The 24,587-nt window shown below is 48.2% G+C and overlaps 1 protein-coding gene across 2 annotated transcripts in view; it reads left to right on the top strand.

The window, feature by feature from the left end:
• LOC138567578 (zinc finger and SCAN domain-containing protein 2-like) overlaps positions 1-24,587 on the top strand; it is a 303,743-nt gene that overhangs the window by 182,248 nt on the left and 96,908 nt on the right. Inside the window, exon 6 of one of the 2 annotated variants that reach the window (XM_069645950.1) lies at positions 3,132-3,269. In XM_069645950.1, coding sequence (XP_069502051.1) covers positions 3,132-3,269 — 138 coding nt within the window. Of the gene's footprint in view, positions 1-3,128; positions 3,270-24,587 lie in introns of both variants that reach the window. The other variant, XM_069645949.1, reaches the window with a different exon arrangement.

The raw sequence follows: 24,587 nt of genomic DNA, 5'->3' as shown, positions 1-24,587 counted from the left end.
CCACTCTTTCCTGGTAAAAAAATCAAATCCTCAAAATCCAGCAAAGTTGCTGGCGAGTCTCTAAGGTGAAGGGAATTAGCACATTTATGAGAATTCTCCCTAACACTTCCCCTGACATCCAGGGTGTGAAATTCCTTTGTGTGATTTTTATCTTCGGCAGGAGTTTGTGTACTCTCTGCCCAGGCTCCAGAGTGTCTGTGAAGGTAGGAAGCAAGGGAGGGGTCCAAAACTCTGCAGTCATTTGTCTTCCAGGCTGAGTGTGAGAATCCAGTTCAAACTGGATGGCTGGCTGTCCTGAAAGGATTTCCAAACCCAAAGTCTGAATGTTGCAAGGCTGTTTGATTGGCTGGGTTCCTGCATAAAAGTCCAATCCTGGAAGCTGAAGAGGTAGTCGACCACTGAAACCGAAGAGGAAGATGAAGAATTTGCAGTTAAAATGATTTCCAGCAACCGGAGAACCTGCTGTTTAACCAGAGCCTGCTGTTAGCCTTTCCTCCAAACGACCTGGCGACTCTGACAACGATCACCCTGACCCAGAGCCTGGAGAGACCCACTAGACTCAAGAAGAGCTGCATTTTGAGCTATCCCACGCCATGCTGCGAGCTTGTGGGGCTGCAATACCTCTATACCCTGGAACCTCGAGCCATTGTGTGGTGCACAGTCTTCCAAATTCCAAGTCTTGCTGAAACTTTATGGGTATCCTGCTGGAACTCCATAGAAATAAATCCAGTCAAAAAAGTCCCCTTGCCAGAGTGCTGGACCTTGCAAACAATGGGAATCTGACCAGCGATATTCTGCCTTCTTCTGTGCTCCTGAAAAGGCACCAAATCCACAGAGCCGCATCCAGCCGCAAGGAAAACCTTGCCTAGAACCTCCCCTGTGATTCTTGTTGCAAAAGTCCTTTCAGTGTCCTGTCTTCTTGATGAAGGAATTCAACGACCAGTTTTTGACTGCAGATCCTGAAGTCTTCTTGCTGCAAAATCATCTTCTGTGCTGGCTTGGGTATTTACTTAACTTTTTAAGTCTCTTTTGATTCCTGTGTAGTTTTTTTTTCTTCTTTTTTTCAGTGTTTGGGAGGTCTCTCGTCCAGTTTACCCAGGCCCACTGCTGGAGTACTCATAAGGGTGTCTTCTGTGAAGCCCCTGGACCCTCAACTAACTCTAAAGTAAAATGCTTACTTGTTTGAACAGTCTTCCTCTGGAACTATGAACTTTTCGCTCAACTGAGCCCTAGCTCACCCTGCCTACAGCTGGCTCCTAGACCACTAGGGTCCCTCTTCTGCCTCTGAGAGAATGAATGTACTAGAATTGGGAAGCGCTGGATACTTTAAGTAGTCTTCCTTGAAAAGAAAACCAAGTATTGAAAGGTTACTTGTTAACTGTAGCTCTGAGAGTGTCTAGTTACAAAAAAAGGTATTACTTACCTTAGATATGTTTTGCCATTCTGAAAAGTGTATATATAGGATTTACTTACCTTGAATAAGATGTGTGCCTTCTAAAATAAGTATTCTCAAAGTCTTACTTTCCTTAGAAACTGTCTCACCATTCTAACAGAAAGTAGATAGGTTAACTTACTCACCTGTGAATTGGGTTCCCCTCTTCGCAAACATAGTGTTGTTGGTTTCGCTTTATTGTTCTTGTTGGGAAAATTGTATGAGTGTCCCCAATTGGCTCCTGCTTCCCCTGCCTTGCTGTTAGCCTGTCCAGAATAAGTCTGCCTAGGTCGTACTTAACTTTTAGGTTGCTGCTAGCATCTGACAAAAGTACATGGGTTTTACTTACCTTGAGTATAACTATTATCCTAAAATAAGTTAGTTATTGCTTGCCTTAGTCTGTGAACTGAAAAGCAACTGCAATTGAATATTACACCCCACGGACTAAGTCCCCTAGAATAACTGTTATCCTGAATCAGAGTTATAGGTTTTTACTGTTCCTTGAATAAGTGTTCCACTATTCAAAAAAGTATATTGGCCAGTTGATTTGCTAAGGGATTTCTTGCTGAGCGTCACAGTATAACTGACAGGGTCTACTACCCTTGTATTACTGTAAAGTAATCTGAAAGTAACTTATGATTTTACTCCCCAAGACTAGGTGTGCGCTATACTCAATGTGTATACAAAGGTCTGAGTTACCTAGAAATATTGTTAGATTTCTAAATAAAGTATATGCTTCGGTCTGTGTAATTTAAAGCATAGTGTTGTATTTTTGTATAATGTTTTTATATGATCTGTGATGGTACTTATTTCCCCCAAGATTTATCTGGGCGTACTTGTATTTAAATAAACCATTTATTTTTACAATGCATCGTGTTTTAGTGTTTCTTTGGACAATATCTGTATTACAGTTTCTTTGTACTGATTCTACAGCCTTCACTCTCTCCCAGGGGTGTTGGTAGGGGGGGCTAAGGGGGCTATAGCCCCTGGTCTTTTGGTTGTAGCCCCGGATAAAATCTCAGGAGCTGCAACCAAAAGGCTAGCTAGCCCCCCATTCCCGACAGTTCCGACATTAGCGTAGCCCCGGGTCTTGTCCAGACCTAGCAACACCCATGCTCCCTCCTAAAATGAGCTTGGCTGCTCTGTCTATGCTACCATGAACTCGGGTGGTACAGCCTCATACTAAAAGTGGAGTCTTGTACTATCTCGGTGAATGGTTTTACTAAGCCCTTAGTTGGACTTCATATAAACTGTCCTAACACTCGGTCATACAGTTGTACCTGAAACAGATAATAGATGTATTAATTGAAGAACTGAATATAGGCTCGAATTGTAACTGCATTAATTTACTATGAATATGGATATTTTTGAGAGCCCATTGCCTCTAGAGCAGACATTGTTGATACCACTCTTTTTTAGTCCTGAAAAGCCCTTTAGTGATACTCTAGATATGTGCATAAATAACAGATATTGATAATTGTATGTACTTTCTTGGCAGCTGTCTGGCACGCACTCTACAGTTTTCATCTATAGGTAGTTTTTGATGACTCAAAAGCCAGTGCCCTCTTTCCCTCCCTCAAACTGCCACAGAGCATGTTTACATAAGCTCTTGTTTGTCTTTCATAGTGATTTTGAAATCCCATTTGTAAGTTTTATCAGTGAGTAGCTGGATATGACAGACATGTTTTTTGTATAGTAGACTCTTCACTGGTCAAACCTGAGGTGGTGATGATGAAGATGGAAGCAGAGGAGGAATGTGCTACTGAGGCTCTACAGGCCATCCGTGGACATGAAGGAAGATACCCTATGAGCCACATCATGGCTGAGTGGCATGAAGGTATGCGCATAAGGGCTAATTTCAGTGAAGGGTACGGGAAATCAGAGTTTAAAAGAAATAGTCCCCCTCCTGCCCTTTTGCAGTCTTATCCTATTGGGCTGTGTGTGCTGAATGTCTTATTTATGTATTGCACATTTGTATGGCGCCTATACAGAAGTATTTCCAGGCGCCACAAGCTAAAGGGGGGGGGCATAGAAAAACTAACAGTAACGGCTGTAAAAAGTCTCGTTACATTCTTACCGTGCAAGTGCAGGGACAAGGAAGTGCAGGAGGGAGTGGAAGCATGGGGAAGGGCTGGGTTTGGGGCATGCAGGGGTGGGAAATGTCTTCCAATTGGTGGGCGTTAAGGCAGTTTTTATAGAACCTTATATTGAGGGATCTAAAATCACTGATCTTAAGGAGGGGGGCTAACAACTGACAAAGAGGAGCCTAGCCTCTCTTAAAGGTTAAAGGTAAGTAACGTGGACAGAGCGACAGGGCTTAACTCTCCGATAGGGATATTAGACTGACACAAAGGTACATTAGTCTACACACTTTTCTCTAGAAGATAAAGCACACCAATATACTGCAAAATATATGCATTTATTATGTTACACATATACATTTTTATCCAGCCAAATAAGTACTTGGCACCAAATGTACAGTATCAAACATATGTTGTATGTTATAAAAGCAGTAAATGCTCCCACTGCCTTTGTGAACCCAGAACATTTAAGCACAGTGTGCTATCGACACAGCCCATACTGGTATGTATGGGTAGGTCCTAGGACAAAGGGGGTCGGGGGGTCATGACGCATCACATACAGGCAAAGGTTAGGCAGCAAAGGTAACCAGACATTTTAATCTCCCTGTAAAATAGTCTGCACATCCCCAATGCCCACTTAAACACTCAACATTCATGTTGACTCTCTAGAGCATAGTACTAAAAACAATACAAATGACAATATAATAATTAAAAGTATATAACTAAATCTAGGAAACCTAGAATCACAGCCACCTTTGCAATACACATCAGGGAAAAATATTTACAGTCACCAAAATGAGCAAGAGTGTAATAATGCATTTTACATTCACAAAGATAAATGCAGAACATGACTTTAAAAGAGATTGGAAACAGTCTGGTGCTCACCCTTTGTCATTGTAGAAAAAATATCCATGGGTAGGTAAGTGTTGGGAAAGATTTTCTTTTTAGACCTTGCTCTCCATAGATTCGCATGGCACTCCTAGTATTTTTGTTTATTTTGTAACCATGTCCTGACCTTTGGAGGTCAGTAAACCTGTCTGCTTTATTGCCTGTTTTGCTGGTCCCTATGGAGAAACTGACTAGTCCCTAAGGCTGTTACTACTGAGAAACTGTCTCTTTATGAATTCTTGTATTTTTACAATTGCACATATCACCTTACAGTGAAGTGCAGTTAGGATACTTTGTATCTTTTAAAGTTTTTACATAATGGCTTTCTGGTTGCTTTGACATTGTGCCTTAGACAAACCTGTGACCGTTGTGCGATTTGTACTCTCTTTTTATGATCTTTTTCTTGTGCACTTTTGCTTTTTACATGAATCGCTATTGAAAGTGGTGAGCGCCCTAAAATAGCAGTGCCACAAGATTTACGCTTGTTATTTGACCACATTGTCCTTTGCCCTTCTCGGGTCAGTAAATGCCATATATGGTAATGGTAAACCCTTCCTCGGGGAAGGCAGCTGCTTTCGGGGGCAAGTGGGCTTTGTGTGAGTGAGCCAGAAGAGGGAGCTGGGACTTTCTGATTCTAGCTCACATCCTCTGGCGCCCGAAGGTCTGTTGCTGAACAGATGTGGTGACAGTGGTTGTCCAGGATTGGACAACCTTGGGTTATTTGAATGTTAGAGATCCTTGCCATTGGTGGGTTTGGGCTAGCTCCCAGCCTGAATCTTGGAAAAAAGGAGGACTGCTGCAGCTATTCGACAGATCATCATTGGAACCAAGGCTTCTGCGAAGAAGAGCAGCCCGCTGACGACCTGAGGATGACACCTGCAGCTGACTTGCATCAACTCGGATGATTGGCCCGGTAAAGCCCTGCTCCTCTGCCTGATTTCAGAAGACCCTTGTTGATACTTCAACCCTTGGACCGGTGGGGACAACAGCCTCAACCCCTGCTCAAGGATCCACGCCCGGAAGTGCTCCTGGACTGCCCGGGGACTGGCCAGCTCCCACCTGGGCTACCTCGCTGCAGCCATCATCATTCCAAGCAGAGCCTTCAAACTTTACAGATCTTCAGCTTTTGCCACAAGTCGCCGGGCCTCGCAATTACAGCCGTCTCACTTCAGCTGGGGCTACTGCTGTGTTCACCATTGAACGATAGCCTGTTGCCGCATGACTGTGGTGTTCTTTGTTGGAACAACCCATCTTCAATCCTGTGAGCTGTCCTGAGGGGGTCTACACAACAACAGTCTTCATCTTGACTTGTTTTGGATCTTCATCTGGTAGCTGAATGGAACGGATTCCTGTAAACTGCGACTGACAAAAAAATAAATACTGATGCAGAAAGTTACCTCTTCACTCTCAACCCCTGGGCCTTCCTCATTAGGGTAGATTTTTATGTTGTGCATAATCTCATCCACATGTGAGTCCCCCAGTATTTTTTGTTGGACTTATGGATTTTTGGTCTGCTCCCCTGTGTGAGTGGGAATCTTTTTCCACACTCACTCATTCTTTTACCTTATCGTTTGGGATACTTTGTATTTCTTTTTTTAACTCTCTTGGAGAAACATTTTCCTCCAAGTTTGATGGCATCTGTCGTCTGACTTTTTTGCTAAACACATCACCCTGTGCTCTGTGTGGCTGGGAGCCCCTGGCACTTCCCTTTTTATTTTCTGCTATTTTCCTTGTGAGAACCTATGTTCCCAAGGGCATTAGTATCCTTCCCAACTTTTATATTGTTAGATCAGCATGCCCTCCCTTATGTGGAGTGCTGAGGGGTTACACAGTATCCCCTTTCTCACTACCCCTGTAACTTTTTTTCATTACAGTGACAAAGCTGCATGGCTTATGGCAGTGGTTTTATCCTGCTTAGTTTTGTGCATTTTAGGATTATAGGATTGACGCCCTTGCCATTACACAAGATGACAAAGCTCTTCCATTTGCTGGAGTAGCAATGGCTGGTGTTAGGTTTCCGTGCTTCTCTGAGTATGTCCATACATCTTTGAGGGAGCTAGAGGTTATGTCCTCAGGAGCCAGGCTGCTAAGTTGAGAGTTTGAGGGCATGGATGTAGTGCAAACCGGCCACTGCATGCTCACTCTTCCTGCTCCCGACCGTCCTCACCCGCTCCCCCCACACCTCTCAAACACTAAACTGGACCCAAACCACACCCACCACCCCTCAGTCGGTTTCAGTCATGGCGGCTGCTCTGACCATACCGCCACAGTCAGGTTCAGGCACTCCGACTGCTCTGGTCACACCACCCCTGCGGCTACCGACACCTCCACACCAGCCACTCGGCCTGCCCAGCCCTTCGGAACACTGACACCAAGGGATCCACCAACTCCCACCTAGTCACCTGCCTCCTATTCAATGCACGATCCATAGCCAAAAACAGACACCGCATCTTTGACCTTGTATCCTCTGACAATCCCAATCTCATCTTCATCACTGAAACATGGTTTGCAAAACACTTCAAACCAGTCGCACACGAGGCTTTCCCCTCCTGACTACATGCTCAACCACACAATAGACCCTCCAGAGGTGACGGAGTAGCCATCCTCAGCAACCACACATCTCCATCTCACTCATGGAAACCCAGCCACGCACAGCTGACTGGGAGTCGGTTCTGGTCAGACTCTCCCTGCCACCTGCTCTCTCACACAGTTTCCTACTCATCTACAGGTCCCCGGGATACGACCGACATTTTGCCAATAATCTCTGTGACTCATTAGACACTCAACTACTGTGCACTCGGTACTGGGGGACTTTTAATATCTGGTTTGATGTGCCCAACAACCCCCTGACTAGTCCACTGGTTGACATCTTAGAGGCTTTTAACCTCTCCCAACACACCACAGGTCCTACCCACACTGGATGCCACACCCTTGATGCAATCTTCAGCTCTTCTGACCTCGTCTCGGTGCCCAGCCGCAAATCCCCCATCTGAATAGACCACTCAGCCTTACCATTCTCTGTCCGCACCACACCAGCCACTCCATCCAAGGCCCGCCCTGTTCCCCCACATGATCACAAATGCTGGAACAAGGTTGAGATACTGCCTGACCTGGCTGAAGCCCTGCTACGTACACACCCGTTCTCAGGTAGACCTCCCCCTATCGATCCTTTGCCTCTTGACTTAGTGTCAGGCAAAGTTTGTATCCAGTACCCTCTGGGAACACTTCACACAACTATGACTACAGGTGTAAGCAAACCAACCTTTGGTAGAAGTCTGTACTACACAGTTTTGGTAGCGTGTGGAGCAGCCAGGCTTATCTCAAGAGGGGAATTGTGAGCTGTAGTGGAGTTACACAAAGATTCACAGTTACAGGTATTCAAATAAACTTTTACACTCAAGGTTTCTTGCATAAAAAATTAATAATTTATTGATTCCAAAGCCTTCAGAAGGGAGCAATAGACTAGTAACACACAAATATACTTCAATACTGTATACTCTTTAAAAAAGGTAGGTAAAAGGCAAAAGTTATTAGAACACAAGAAATACAAATAATCTTAGACAGTGCAAATATTTTGAGTTCACCAGAAGAGTCGGTTCAATTCGATAGGCTAGGCCAAAGTCAGTGGGATAAAGTCTTGGATAGGATAAAGCAGTTCTGGTAAGTAAACAGAAAAGTCTTGGCACAAGTTCTCAGAAGTAGTTTGTAAAAAGAAGTATCATATGTTGGGGTCACAAGCTGATTAGGCCTGCGAGTTGCAAAAGTTTCAAGCACTTTCACTGCGAGAGGCAAGTTCTCTCAAGTCTTGTTTTACAGTACCTTACAATGAAGAAAAAGATGCAGCAGATGACTTCGGTTCCTGGCAGTTCCTGCAGATCTCGCTGTTCCTGGGCCTCAGTCGTGGGAACTAGAGGGAGGACGTCGGGGGACTCCTGCACTGGGACTGGTCAAAAGCTCGCAAACTGGCAAACTTCAACTTCAGTGGCTGTTTCGTGTTTCAGCTACCATACTGGCAACACTGGTCCTGGCTGTCAAGGTGGGCTGTCCTTGCTTCTGCGGTCCCACACACCGCTGAGGGGGGTCCGGCTCAGCCGGTCCGACGTCGTGGGAGTCTGGAGGATCGGCCAGTTTATAAGTAACGCACACAATCTGGTGTCCCTCTCCCCGGCTCTACGGTTTCCTGCAGCACTCTGAGAAAATGCAACTAGCTCAGAGATGGGTGTCCCGGTGGCTTACTTGAGTCGATTGGTCCTACCAACTCAAAGGGAGAAGTCGTCCTTTGCAGGGCTTCTCTGTCGATGCGAACTTGGTGATACGGACCTGCAGCAGGGGTTCACCGGGCAAACCAACGGTCCAGGAGTTGCAGCAGCCGTCTTCTTCAAGCTCTTCTTCGTTTCCTTCGTCCAGGGATCGACTCTGTCTTCCAAGCCAAGAGACTTGCCTTTTATTCAGTTCTCTCCCATTCATTCCAGCCTAGCTGCCACTCACCCAGCAGGGTGGCTGTCCTTACCGGACAGTCAGCCAGCCAATCATCACAGAGTGCATTTGGGTCTCCTAGGAGACTAAGTACAGGGAGTTTCGGGCACCTCCCACACTTCCTGCCGACCCCAGACAGTCTGGAGCCAGAGGCGGGTTTGGCTCCTGAGGCCTGCCAAAGGCGAATGAACAAAGGGACCAAACCTGGTTTGGCACGCATAGAAAAACTCTAGAAAGACCTTTCCACAAAGACATGGCGAAAAAAGAAGACCGGGAACCATTTTAGCAACGATGGCTGGGCGCCATCTAGAAAAATATGGCTCCTGCGATTTAACGTTACCAGAGCTACGAATAGTTTGCGGTCGGGAAAGATCATGGTAGTTCATTGTAAAACCACTGCCACCAGCCAGTCTGAGAGGAAAGGGTAACATTTGACTGTTACATGAGTAACTAGACATTGGGGATACTAAGTAATCCATCCAGCACTCTATTGTAAGATAGGGTGTGCTGGGTCTAGAAATGTACAGGGCTAAGTGAAGTCAATTTCACTCCTGGGAAACAGTAGTTGATCCCAGAGAAGGTATTTAAACCTTGGGAAATCTGAAAGACTTCCCTGTGCCACTGCACTGAAGGTGCTTTGTGGCACAATTGTAAAAGATGATGCCTAGGGAGTTGGTTAGATGCCTATCCAAGAAAACACAGAGGTAAAACACATGCCAAAATACATGAGAGGGTGAGAATAAAGGGTCACACACTCTCCAGGTAAAAAAATCAAGTCCTCAAAATCCAGCAAAGTTGCTGGGGATCTCTAATGTGGAGGGATTTAGCACATTTTGAGAATTCTCCCTAGCACTTAACGACTCACTCCTCCCTATCACCCCCTCCCGCCCCGCTCCGACCTGCAAAGGGCCTACCCCCAAATGGTTCACGCTCCACTGAAAGACCTTCAAAACCCACAACTGCTCCATTGAGCGCAGATGTCAAACAACCAGAGCCCCTCTTAGCAAATCCATGCTCGCCCACCATCACTGTAACTACAAATCTGAGATATCCGAAAGGCCAAGGTGTATTACAATAAAAGAATCCTGAACTGCTGAAGAAGTTGGAAAGCGCTCCACAGAATCATCTCGGAATTCTTGAAGCCCCCCTGCACCATTGCCCCGCCACATCCACGCAAACGCTCTGCAGCTCCCTCTCCCAACACTTCCACAGTACAGCACAGCACAGCACTGAACCGGACGGCCGCCATCAATGCCAAACTCTCCAACCTCACTGCACGCCCAGCATCCGCTCCTCAAGATCTCTACTCCCACGCTCCTGTAGCGCCATCCTTCAGCTCCTTCAACCCCATCTCGAGTGAGGAGTTCCTCAAACTATAGTCCAGCAGCAGACCCTCAGGGCTCCCCCTTGACCCCTGTCCTGCCACTCCCCTCGAAGAAATCTTCATCTCCACCTATGCAGGAGAACAGGCTAGGTCCATACTTAATGCCTTAAACCCTTCAAAGTAGCGCATGGCAAACCGCTTCTGATTAAAAAGCAGGTCTCAACCCCCTCCAGCCAAGCAAACAGGCCCATCTCCAACACCAGTTTGGTAGTAACTCGCTGACCGGTTATTGAGGCCACAGGTGGCTGGAACAAGAGCACCGGGTCCCCAGGTAGCTGCAATGGGAACAGGAAGTTAATGTATCGATCACCTTGCAGTACAATGCAGTAAACCAAAACAAGATACTTGGCAAAAGGGTACCTACTAGTTGAAATGCTGGGGAAGTTGTCTAAGGGAGGAGGCTGGACAGGATCCCTGACTTCTCCCCCCCCCCCCCCCCAGGGCGGTGCAATGTTGTGAACAATGAAGAACCAGCAACTGAGATACTAGGTCCCAAAAAGCACTTGACGTGTTACCACTGTGAGCTGATGCTTGACTGACAAGGACCCCTGGGATAAGGGCCTGGGGCTGTGCGTGATGCAAAAAAGGAATATCCAAAAGCAATCCAGTTAACCGAGTCCGACATTGGTAAATGTTCAGGAGCACAAGCGAAGAGCGCCGTAGCAAAACGTTATCAAGGAGGCAGTCCGTAGAGCCGTTGCCAAAGTAGTAGCAGTTTGTGTAATCCAAGCAGGAAGCGATTGTCGTTGCCAAAGGTTTTATTTAGAGGTAGTCCGTGAAACAAAACAAGTTCAAAATCCAGTTGAACCAGAGTCAGAATCGCAAAAAAACGCTACGAGCTGGGAAAGTACACAGCTGAGAAGCGCTGTGTAGAATATCCAGCGTTCTTTTATACCGTTGCTATGGTTACTCGGTCACGTGAGAGAGTCTGTGTCACGTGAGCGGATAGCCGCGCTGCATGCGCGTTCCCAAATCTCCATGGTAACTGCCATCTAAAACGCGACGAAGCCCCCACGGGCACCGTAGCTGCAACGAAGTAGCACCCCTTGATGTTGGGAGTTTGTAATGATGTGCAACTTGATCACCATGTCGCTGCCGGGTAGAACGTCCTTGAGCACCGTGAGTGAGGTGATCATTGGATGTGCCTGGGTGTGCTGGGTGCATGACGGAACCCCCCCTGCCCCCACACCGCCCAAAGGCCCACAACCCCGTGGGCAAGAAGGATGGTTCCTATGAAAACGGGCCACCAGGAGCGGGGCGCGGACATTACTAGCGGGTTCCCAGGACCTCTCCTCGGGGCCAAAACCAACCCAATCCACCAGGTAATACAGGTGCCCCCTACTGAAACGGGAGTCAAGGATCTCATGGACCTCATATTCATCCGAGGAACCCTGCAGGATAGGAGAAGGGGGTAAAACAACATGAGTGGCGGAGGGACAGGGCTTCAAATGGGAGGTAAGAAAAACAGGATGAATGCGCCAGGCAGGGATAGGCGATACACAACTGCATTAATGACTCGGGTGACCCTGTAGGGTCCCACAAAATGGGGAAGCGGCTTCCTGCAACCAGGTATGTGGAGGTGCTTGGTGGACACGTATTAAAGAGCAAAATTGAGCAATGTTGAGCACTTTCATCAGCCACACCTTGTTCGTGGCCATCTGTGACCTGCACGTTTCACCAACCCTCACGTGCACCTTGACCCATGACATACTCTGAGGCTTTTAACCCTAGCCCCTCGTTTCCTTTTTTCCGCAGCCCCTCACGCTTGCGGTTGACTCTAGCGTACTCATCACGCCAGCCTGTTCCACCCATATTATGCGCGGCAATAGGCCCTCAAGGTAAGCTTGCTCTTACCCCTTTTTACCCTTAGTTGCTCCACTACTCCATATGGCTTAAAACAGCCTCCTTGTCCTTCCTAGTTCCACAGGAACGGCCACCTCTAGGACCTCAAAAATCCTACAGTGTACTGCTGACACTGTCACTCCCTGAGCCACTGCGCTCCGAAGTTCCGGTAAGCACCGGTCCTTCATGTATTGATACCTCTACCTGTGCTAGTTTTCAACGAATGTGCCCACTCCTATAACACCCCGTCTGTTTATCTCAACAGACCTCACAAGATACTTCCCGCCTTGGAATATCTCGTCCTGATGAAGGCCACACCATCAGAGCTCATACAAGCTCACTTTCTGGCCGAAACACTGTCGTGTTGACTGTTGTATTGTCTGCGTTGTCCTTGTTCAACCCCTTATTGTTTTGATGTATATGTGCTGACTATTACATGCTATCACCTCACTAAATCCACTCGTCTCCTTCCCAAGGACCACTCAGTGGATGTGTAAGCACTGAAAAGACGTTACAAATATTTGAAATTTGTCACTCACAAACTGGTTACTATACCTGCAAAATGTGTAAATACTGTTGTATCTTGTGTTATTCTCAATCAAGTGTATCTAAAAACACGTAAACTGCAGTTTTTATTAAAAATCTAACTGCAGTACTCAGAACTGTCCTGATATATTTTTGTCAGAAGTCATTCACAGTACACACTCACCAAGGTGTAACCCCCATAGGTGTGTGTTCACCCTTCGTTAATCAGCCAGGTATCCTATGACCTTGCTCAATTTTGCTCTTTAATATGTGACTACCCACCTGGGTAGAGCAAGGCATCAACCAGGTGCCCTTTTTGATAAACATTTCAGGGTGCTTGGTGGACAGCCATACCCTGTCACCGACGACATAGGAAGGGGCCTGAATGCATTTCTTGTCTGCTGCATGATGCCTTACAGCCTGAGCTGCCTGGAGATGGGTAAGGGTTTGTCCCTGAATGGCTGTCGGGTCCCTAAAACATGCATAGGCAGCGGGTGTGTGTGATGCAGGTAGATCGGTAAAAGGCAAGACACGAGGATTCTGAACATACAATGTATAGAAAGGAGAAAAAACGAGTAGATGAGTGAGTGGCATTGTTGTAAGCGAACTCAGCAAAGTGTAAAACCTGGTACCATGTGTGTTGGTATTGTAGGGACAGACAGCGCAAGTACTGTTTGAGTGTTTGATTGACATGTTCTGTTTGCCCATCGGTCTCGGGGTGGTAAGAAGATGAGAACCGTGCATCAATACCCAGAAGCTTTGTGAGAGCCCGCCAGAACCTTGAGGTGAATTGGGAACCCCGGACTGTGAACTGAACAGAAGGGAGGCCAAAGAGACAGGAGACAGAACGAAAGAACAGACCGGCCAAAGTGGGGGCTGAAGGAATACCACTGCAAGGGATAAAGCGTGCCATCTTTGTGAGTGCATCCATGACTACCCAGATCGTGTCATAACCTTGTGCTCTTGGCATGTCTGTGATAAAGTCCATGGTTACCGTATGCCATGGCGTATGCGGAAGGGGCATCGGTTGGAGCAGGCCTAGGGGTCGTCCCTTACGGTTCTTGCACTGGGTGCAAATAAAACAGTTGTTGACGTACTCGTAGACACCCCTACGCATGGTGGGCCACCAACACCAGCGTTGGAGTAGGGCCAAAGTACGTTTTTGGCCTGGATGACCATTGATGACTGCGTCATGAGACCATTCTAGGGCTTGAATGCGTGTGTCTTGGTTGGGTAGATACAGTCTGTCCGGCACAAAAGGTAAACCATCATGAAAAACCAGACTCCATTCTTGTGCTAGGTCGGGATGGAGGGAGACCTACTGCCGAATGGTTGTAAGCAAGCACGCAGGTGGTGTACACAGGCAAATTAAATGTCTCTTGTCTAACAGGGTATCCAGAAAAACCTGGAGAGTCTCTCCACCTGATAGACGCGATAAAGCCTCTGCCTTACCATGGCCAACACCGGGGCGGTGGCGTATGACAAAATCATAGGCGGATTTTTGCCGACTGTTGATGCATTTCAAGGCTGCAAGGTCTTGTAGATTATGGTGATCGGAGTAGACCGTAATCTGGTGTTTAGCCACCAGTAGATGGTGCCTCCAGACTTCAAACGCATCCTTCACAGCTAGGAGCTCTTTCTTTGCGACAGTGTAATGAGCCTCAGTGGGTGTAAACTTGCGGGAGTGATAGGCCACTGGATTCAGGAGCCCGGTGGTCGGACATGCCTGAGCGAGGACTGCACCTAAAGCGTAGGATGATGCATCAGCTTCAACCACAAATGGTAGCTCTACATTGGGGTGCTGTAGTATGGAGGCAGTAGTGAATGCGAATTTCAAAGGCACGAAGGCCTCCTGTTGTACAGGGGTGCAGATAAATAGGTTCTGTGCACTAGTGAGTTTGGTCAGGAGGGAGGCAATGGCAGATAAACCAGAGATAAACTGACTATAGAAATTTGCGAACCCTAGGAATGATTGTAGAGACTTGCCAGTAGTAGGGATGGGCCAGTCGAGGACTGTGCTGACTTTGGATGTGTTCATAGAGAGGCTACTGGACGTGATATGGAACACCAAAAAATCCACTTCAATTGTGTGAAAAAGAAACTTTTCAGGTTTTTCATAGTGCGTTGGCCTTGAGTCGGGTGAGAACCTCTTGGACGTGCGTTACATGTAAATGAATGGAGGGGGAAAATGTCAAGATGTCCTCTAAATAGACGATCACCTAGGTGTCAATGATGTTGTGGAATAGGTCATTCATAAACCTTTGAAAGGTTGCCGGGGCGTTGCATAAGCCGAAAGGCATAACTGTGTATTCATACAGGCCATGCCGGGTACAAAAGGCAGTTTTCCATTAGTCGCCCCTTCTTATTCGGACCAGATTGTAGGCTCCACTGAGGTCCAGTTTGGTGAATACCGTGGCATGGGTTAGTTGGTCAAGCAAGGGATTGATTTATCGTTATTAGGTTGAGTTGCCTATAGTCCACACAAGGACGGAGGTCGCCTTCCCTCTTTGGCACAAAAAGATGGGACTGGCTGCAGGGGAATGTTAAGGTCGAATGTGTCCCAACTGGAGAGAGGTTTGTAGGTACTCTTTCAGGGCCTGATCTTCAGATGGGGACAAGGAGTAAATACGCCCACATGGTACGACTGCCTCAGGGACAAGGTCGATGGGGCAATCATATTGCCAGTGTGGTGGGAGGTGTTCGTACAGCCCTTGTCGAACACCTCAGAGAAATCCTGGTATTCCACGGGGATGTTGGGAGTGATTGCACTGTGGTTTGGCGGGGGGGGGTCTTGGATCGTGGCCTGGTGGTCGTCTAGCACGTGAAACCAGTGCTTGGGATGGCGAGGCAATGCTATTAGGGGATGTAAGACCGTGTTCCTGACAGTGAGACGATTCAAAAAGCACATGGCCCTGATACCAATCAATCATTGGGTTATGAACCCTTAACCATGGTATGCCTAGGATGCTACCAAACTGGGGAGTAGTGATTACATCAAAAAAACAATCTCTCTACGGGTATCATGAATGACTAGTGTCAAAGGCGTGGTCTGTTGTTTTTTAGGACCGGAGACCAGCAATGAACCATCGACTGCTTGCACTGTTTCGGGGCGACTCTTGTTCTGTAATGGTAGATTTAGGGATGCCGCTAAAGAAATGTCTATGTAATTGCCTGTGGCACCGGAATCTATCGCCAGTTGAACATGGTGTCTAATGTCATTCGTGGAGACCAGGTGGCTAGCTCGGCACAGAGGGGGTCGGGTGTAGGCTCATCCGTGCCCCCAGGTCTAGGGACGAGCCTTCTGAAAACCTGTTTTTTTTCGGGCGTCTCGGACAGTCCTTAACAAAATGGCCATTCAGGCTACAATAGAAGCAGGCATTGGAAGTCCTTTGTCGTTCCCTTTCTGTGGCAGTGATCGGGCTATGAATTCCGCCTATTTGCATGGGCTCAGAAGGATCCAATACTGCCTTTTCATGGAGCCCTTCAAAAGAAAGTCATGTCAAACTGTGAAACTCCAGAATCTGGACCTGCGGTAAACAAGAATTTTTCCAGACAATATAGAACTTCTTCCATTGATCCGGAATATTTGACTAAGCACCCTACACCTAAAAGCTTAGTGGTCCAAGCAGCTACATCCACCAGACAGTCTGCTTACCCCTCTATTCCACCAGATAGGGATGACAAGAGGATTGATGGCTGGGCTCGCAAGATATTCTCTTCGGGCAGTATGGCTTTGAAGTCAACCAATGTTAGTTGTACCCTTTTGAGGTTTACCTACACCCTGTGGGACTGTTAGCATGACGGCTCAACACATTCCAGAAGGCGAGGAAAGAGACTGCTTCCTGGCTATTGTGAAGGATGGAAAGGGGACAATGGGGGAGTGTCGCCAGTCATGACTGGACACTGCTGACAGCATCAGCGGGTCCATATCCTCTAGCACCGTGCTACGCAGATTCGCGTGGCTCAGAAAGTCTGGCTTTGCACCGGATGTGCAGGCCAGGCTACACTCAATATGCCCTTTGACGGCTTGATGTTGTTCGGCAGCAAGGCGGATGAGAGTCTGGAGAAGCTGCAGACCTCCAAGGCGGCAGCTAAGTCACTTAGCGCCTCCATACGTCAACCTTAGCAACACTCCTTCTCAGGCTCATCTTCCCGGAGGGGTCGTCCTTTTCGTTTCTATTCCTCATTTGGAAGGGGAAGAGGACAGGCTAGTCAAAGATGACAAAAAGATTCCCTCGTGATGGACGAGGAAAGGGTGCTAGATCAGCCCCAGCAGTGGCAACTGTCCCCTCAGCCGCTGCTGAAGCCACCTGTAAGCCACTTTGAGGCCTTGACCCACAAGACACCGGTTGGAGGCAGAATCTCCCAGCATCTGAGAGAATGGCGGGGCATAACTTCAGATGCATGGGCACTGGAAACAGTAGCCCAATGTTACTGCCTTCCTTTTCAAAAAAAGGCCTCAATATCATCCACCAGAAACCAACTCTGTCAAAATTCCAGATCCGCTCCTTGTGCAGGACATTTTAACTCTGCTAGAGAAAGGTGCGATAGAACATGTACCTGTAGCAGAGAGGAACAAGGGTTTGTATTCCCCCTACTTTCTCGTTCCCAAGAAGGATGGAGGAGTGAGACCCATTCTAGACTTAAGACATTTGAACAAATTCCACAGGAAGGACAAGTTCAAGATGGTAATCCTTTCTCAGATCCTTCAGGCTCTCCAACTGCATGACTGGTTGGTATCATTGGACCTTCAGGATGCTTACTTTCATGTGCAATCCATCTCAAGCACAAAGTACCTGAGGTTCGCGGTTGGCGGTTCTCATTATCAGTTTCGGGTTCTGCCATTCGGGCAGAGCTCCGCCCGAGGGTTTTCACCAAACTGAAGACTGTAGTGGCAGCGAGTCTCAGGAGCGGGGGGATTCACGTCTACCCCTACCTGGACGATTAGTTAATTAGGGCTTGTTCACCCGAACAGGCCCAGAAACATCTCCGGATCACCTGACACTTCCCACACAGACTGGGCTTCCCTCTCAATTACAAGAAGTCCCATATGATACCACTCCAAAGACTCCAATTAATCAGAGCAGTCCTGGATACTTCCTCTGGGAAAGCCTCGCCTCCCGAGGTGAGAGCTCATCACATTCTACAGATGGTAACAAAATTCCAGAATGCCCAGCATCTGCCGGCCTTCAATTTTCAGAGGTTGCTCAGCCTTATGGCATCCTGCATTTTCCTGGTGCCAGAGGCCAGATTGGAAATGAGATCCCTTCAATAGGCCCTCAGAACCCGGTGGTTCCAATTCTCAGGTAATATGTCGGATCCACTGCAAGTTCAGATTTTTGGGAGCCATGGCCGGAGTTAACTGTAGTGATGGAGGACGCCTCTCACTACCACTGTGCAGAGAGGCAATGCAGCTCTGGTTCGATGCAATACAAGGAGTCTCTTTATCAGCGGTTCACCGAGCCGGAGAGCACAACACGGCAGCCTGCTCTGAGCAGGCAGAGGGTTTATAGTGATAATTTCGAAAACAATGTCGAAAGTGATTTTTTCGAGGAAAAAAAAAAAGGTCAAAAAAAAATGTCAATTATTTTTTCAATACGTTTTTTTTTTCGAAATGGGGGGGTTCCCCCCCCCGCCCCCCCCAACCCTGCTTTTTTAATTTTTTTTTTGTTTTACCCATTTCTTTTTACTCCCGGACCCCAAAATGAATATATAATTTAAAAAAACAGAATTCGACATTTTTTTTTTCGACATTTTTGTCATTCGACATTATTTTTTCGAAATTATGACTGACCACCCAGGCAGAGCACAGTCTCCCACGAGTGGGAACTAGCTCAGGAAGTCCTTCAGGAGATCTTCACCCTTTGGGGAACCCCTCAAGTGGAACTGTTCGCAACCAAAGTCAATCAGAAGTGCGAACAGTTCTGCTCAAGGGAATTTCCTCAGAGAGGAGCTCTAGGGGATGTGTTCGTAGTGGACTGGGAATCTCTGCTTCTGTACAAGTTTCCTCCAGCCCCCGTCATTCCTCACGTGATCAGGAGGTTGAGAAAGTTCGGGAAATCCATGATCCCAATTGCTCCGGATTGGGCCAGGAGGACGTGGTACCCAGATCTTCTGGACATGTCCATCTGTCCTCCAATACGTCTTCCACAAAGAAAGGATCTTCACTCGCACGGGAAAGGTCGAGTTCTCCATCCAGAGGTCAAGACACTCAGCCTTCACCCATGGTTTCTGAGAGGCTGAGATACAAGGATTGGGACTTCCCGGATGACGTAATGGAGATTTTGCTTTCGGCCAGAAGGCCTGCAACAAAATCCTTGTACCGAAGTCGTTGGAATAAGTTCAGTAACTGGTGCAAGGATAAGAATGTGGATCCATTCCTATGTGGCACACCTATGGTACTTTCTTTCCTATAACATTTAGCCAATCTGGGACTCCAGATTGGTACAATAAAAGTATACCTAGTGGCGCTTTCTATTTTTAAGCGTTCCTCTGAAGAGGTATCTTATTTCAAGATACCTTTTGATTGTACAATTTTTGAAGAGTCTCACTAACGTGTACCCCCAGTCCCATTCCATGTCCCTGTTTGGGATCTAAATCTGGTATTAAAATGTCTTACTTGCATTCCGTTCGAGCCTTTGCATTCTTGTCCTCTAAGGCTTCTTACATTGAAAACAGTCCTGCTGGTGGCTATTACATCAGCCTGCAGGATGAGTGAGTTGCAGGCTCTTTCGTGTAAGCCTCCTCACACCATTTTCCATAAAGGTAAGGTCATCCTCAAAGTTAAACCTTTGTTCCTACCCAAGGTAGTCTCTGACTTTCATTTGTCTCAAAAAATCACATTGCCATCTTTCTATCCTCCCCCTCATGCAGGTAAGGAGGAAGAAAGTCTTCACAGGCTAGACCCAAAAAGGGCTCTCAGCTTTATTTCAAGACTTTCAAAGTTTCGACAAGATGACCAACTTTTCATTGTATATACCGTCCACAAATTAGGCCTGGCAGTAACAAAACAGACTTTATCCAGATGGATCATTTTTGCAATCAGAGAATGTTAGACTGGCAGATAAAGAACCTCCAGAAGGGTTAAGAGCTCACTTCACTAGGTGCCAACTGGTAACGTTCTTTCGACTAGATGTTCCTCCCACATATTCCTCATCGCCACTCCCAGCCTGCCATACAATTTACATGCTTTTACACTCCGTGCTTCCTGAGAGCTTGCGGTCTTGTTGTACGCATGATCAATCCCTTGTTTGTGGGGAGTGAAAACACAGAATTGAAGCCAACAGGCGCGACTCGAGCTATTTATACTTCTGATGACGTCAACGTTCTACGGCGACCCTTGAGGGACATCAACACCACAACATCGAGCACAGCGCCTCTGGTGTGGATTTTTTTTTCCGAAGCAGCCAAGCTGATGATCCCAATATCAAAGATGAGGAATACGTGGGAGGATCATCCAGTCGAAAGGACGTTAACAGTTGGTAAGGAACTTGTTCTTCTCCTATAAACCAATCACTGAGCTCTGGGTCATACTGCCCCCAGCCAATGACTACCCTCTACCTAAGCCCCTCCTCTGGCAGCCATCCTCAGATTTTTAGCACACATTGAGGTGTTGGGAGTCCTCGCGTTTTGCTCTTCGAGCTTCTTCGTTTTTTCACTTTTTGATTAGAAATTTCTATTTTTTGGTCAATCGAGCCCTTGTGCTCCATCACTTATTCTTCCTATTAACGGGGTCCAGTTTTTCGGCATCTTTCATCGCCCCTCAAGGGCAGAAATTGCCGATTGTTCTTCTTGAAAGCTTCCAGAGTTTCTTCAGGCATACACAGCGCCGGATCTTGTCGGAGGAGAAGGCCAGAGCTTCCCTCTTCAAGCTGTGCACCAGCTGTGGTTTGCAGAATGTTTATTCAGATGATGAGCATTCCCAGTGCCTGTATTGTCTACACCCGGCACATAAGGAAGAAGATTGTGAGAACTGCCTTGGTTTCACCACGGGCACCATGAAGGATCGACACGTCCGGTTGGCTGCGTGCCTCCAAGCCAAGGCCTCTACCCTGGGTGCTTCTTGGGGGCAAGCCTCTTCTGGATCTAGCCAACCTGAGCGGGCTTCTAAGTCCTTTGAGAGTGCTCCATACATGGGGGACCAACACAAGGACAAGCACTGCAAGTCCGCTTCAGTCAGGGTCGCTGCTGCCGTGGGTCCTGCGACGGACAGGGCGCGTTCATCATCTCCATCTGCCTCCATCTCCAGCCACTGCTCCAGCTCTTCGTCCAAGAGGAAGTTGGATACCCCTGCGAAGCTGCAGGAAAAGGGTAAGATTTACGAACCGCCCATTGAAGAGAAGGCCAAGCCGGACAAGAACTCTGATCTTCCCATGAAGGAGAAGGCCAAGATGGCCGACATGCCTGTGAAGGCCCATGTAGGCCAGGCCAAATCATCGATCGAGATGGTGGTGGCATCCCTGTCATTGGTAAAAGGGGCCGACCTGACCAGGGGGCACTGGCGACAGCAGAATATCTCTCCAGGTCAGGAGAGAGTCGTCTTTCAAGCCGATAGTGAAGACCCCCAGAGAAGAGGATGCCGGACCTCAGTCCAAATCCTCAGGACCCGAAGAAACAGGGGCAGGGGGGTGCAGAGCTACTCCAGGGCACGGACATTTCTTCATCCGACGAGGAGAGACTTTCCGGCCACACTGTCCACTATGGTGACGACGGCGATGAGGGGAATGCCGAGGATTCGGCCGCCGAAGTTGACGATGACAACGTTGATACATACGGGGACGATTACATGGGCGCAGGGCCCATTGACCCTACTCCACAAGTTCCCCCTAGAGATTTGTCACAAGATATCCTCTCGACACTCCACACGTTGTTGTCAGAGATTCAGAGGAAGTTGCCGACGACCCCGCCAGCACCAGCGGCACGGCCAGTGACCCCATTGACACCGGAGCCACCACTGGCTAATAAGAGGACGACACTCCTTACGCCTCCATTCCAACCGTCGCTGCCCTCCTCATGTAGGTGGACGGGGACAGACAAAGCCACGACGGATACGGACGATGACACAGGACTGGGAGAACCTGCATCACCGGCACTGAGTCTCTCCACTGGACGAGGTTGGATCCTTTCATTCCATGATTGCCTGGGCGTCTGAGCTCTTCCAGCTCACCCTGGATGAAAAGGAGGGCTTCCTATACCAATGCCGGGAGACGAAGAGGAAGACTATCCTATCGCTGCCGCTCCTGGTTGATGTCTGGGATGAGGGGCTAGCGTTACTGAAGAATCCAGCTAAGAGAGACCAACTTGAGAAAAAATACCGGGTGCCGGAGTCTGCACCCAAATATCTCTGATCTCAACCATTGCCGGACTTTGCAGTCTCGGCTGCCACCAGGAAGAAGTCGTTGAATTCATTGTCTGCTTCATCCGTACCCTCAGACCAGGGGAAGAAACTGGATTCCATGGGTAGGAAGGTAATCTACTCGGAGGCGACGACGGTGAAAGCGGCCAACGCCTTGGCGGTCCTGGCCAGATTTCCTCCCTGATGACAAACTGGTTGAGGCTTTGGAGATACTCCAGGAAGGCGATGTGGCGCCGGGCCACGCCATCATGGTGGCACTGGACATCAGGGACACCGGTTTCTGCCAGATGTGGAACAAGGTTTGCCTTCGCCGTCGTGGCTCAAGGCCACCAACTTCAGAGAGGAGGTCCAGACGAGGGTACTGGACATGCCCTTCGACGGAGACAACCTGTTCGAGAAGAGAGTTGACAAATCCCTCCAGACATCAAGGCCGACACGGAAACGGCCTGTGCCTTGGGCACTCTGCAGCAACACCTGCTGTTTCGTTTGATTGGCGGAAAGTCTGGCAGATCGTCAAAGGGTTTCGGCAGGGGTTCATCCTTTTACCGCCAACCCTCCCACTACGAGACCCAGGAAGCCAACAGGGGTCGCTCCAAGGCCTTCGGAAGTAGTTATCGTCAGGGCACCCAGGGAGGCGCTGCGACCTCCAAGCTGGACTAAACCGGCCAAGACATCGGGCCCCCACTGAAGCACCCCGGTGGGAGGCCGGCTGACGAACTTCGTCAGCGTTTGGGAGACCATCTCCACTGAACGTTGGGTGCTGGACGCTCTTGCCCACGGACACATACTCGAAAGTGTCCACAAATACCACGGGTGGTCCAGCAGGAAAAACCGATCCCTCCGCTGCTGCTGGAGGTTCGGGCCATGTTAAAGAAAGGGGCGATGGAGCCGGTTCCAAAGCGGCTCCGGGGCGTCAGAGTTTACTCAAAGTACTTCCTCGTACGAAAGAAGACCGGGCGATGGAGGCCCATTCTCGACCTACGACGACTCAACAAGTACATAAAGTCCCAGAAGTTCAGGATGGTCACGCTGCAACACTTGCTCGGCCATCTGGAGGAGGGAGACTTTCTGTCATCATTGGATCTAGAGGATGCCTACTTCCACGTCCCCATCCACAAAGAACACTGCAAATTTGTGCGCTTTGTCATTCAATGGAAGCATTACCAGTTGAAGGCTCTTCCCTTGGGGCTGAAGTCAGCACCCAGAGTATTCACCAAGTGCCTGGCTCCGGTGCAACCCATGTACGATCTGTACGACTGGCTCATCCGGGCCAGATCAAGGGACATCGCCGTCGACCACACGACGAAGACCGTCCACCTGCTGACGGACCTGGGGTTCTCGGTGAACTATACAAAGCCCTTGTTCGGGAGAGTTCTCAGAAATGTGCGAATTCCTCTCAACCTTCGGGACCTGCAGCACTTTTGCTGGACTCTAGGACTTTAACATTTTTCACCTGGAGAGAGTGAGACCTTTTTCCCACTCTCTAACATATTTTAATATGATTTAAACTCGGTTTCTTTTGGTTTTTGAAGTCTGACAAACTCCATAGGCATCTTTTTTGCATTGTCACCGGTAAGTCTTTCGGATTTCCGAAGGTTGAAATACCTTTCTCTTGGACAGCTTCTGTTTCCAGGAGCAGTAAAGTGAAATTGACTTTACTTACATTCTAACTCTCTAGACCCAGCAAACCCTATATTTCCATAGAGTGCTGGAGGGGATACTTAGTAGCCCCTTTGTCTAGCTTCTCCGGTAAAAAATGTTATGTTACCCTTTACACAATTAATGGCTGGTGGCAGTGGTTTCTTTTTACTACCATGATGTGTTTTTACCGCGGACTGCGTTCGCAGCTGCAGTAAAGCACCCTTGGGTGCCATTTTTGTCAAAATGGCCCGGTCTTCTTTTTTTTGCCATTTCTTGTTGTTTAGGTTCTTCTTGAGATGTACTCTGCGCCCCAAAGCAGGTTTGGTCCCTTTATTCGTTTTGTCTTTGGTGGGCTTCACGAGTGAAACCCGCCTCTGGCTCCAGTATGTCTGGTGGGGGCAGGAAGTGAGGGAGGTGCCCGAAACTCCCTGTGCTTAGTCTCCTAGGAGACAGGAATGCACTCCAAGGTGATTGGCCGGCTGGCTGTCCGGCAAGGACAGCCACCATGCTGGGTGACTGACAGCCAGGCTGGAATGAATGGGAGAAACCTGCATAAAAGGCGAGGCTTTTTGGTTTGGAAGGCAGAGTCGACCACTGGACGAAGGAATCCAAAGAGGAACTTGAAGAGGGCGCCTGCTGCAACTCCTGGACCGTTGGTTTGCCCTGTAAAGCCCTGCTGCTGTGCTGAAGCTCCAAATTCGTATCGACTAGAAGCCCTGCAAGGACGACTTCTCCTCTTGAGTTGGTGGGAACTCCCAAGTAAGCCACCTGGACATCTTTCTCTGAGCTGGTTGAATTTCCATTGCAGTTGCTGCTGGAACCGAATAGCCAGGGAGAGGAACACCAGTTTGTGTGCGTTGCTTTTAAGTTGGCCAAGTGCTCCTGGAAGATCCTCCGTACTCCCAGGAAGCAGGATTGTCAGAGCCTGAGCCCCTTCAACAGAGTGCGGGATCCCAGATGCAA

This window comes from Ambystoma mexicanum, chromosome 2p (genome assembly GCF_040938575.1).
Source record: "Ambystoma mexicanum isolate Mex_15411 chromosome 2p, UKY_AmexF1_1, whole genome shotgun sequence".
Lineage (NCBI taxonomy): Eukaryota > Metazoa > Chordata > Amphibia > Caudata > Ambystomatidae > Ambystoma > Ambystoma mexicanum.
The sequence above is the reverse complement of the archived record's forward strand: the minus strand, read 5'-3'. Positions and strand labels throughout refer to the sequence as shown.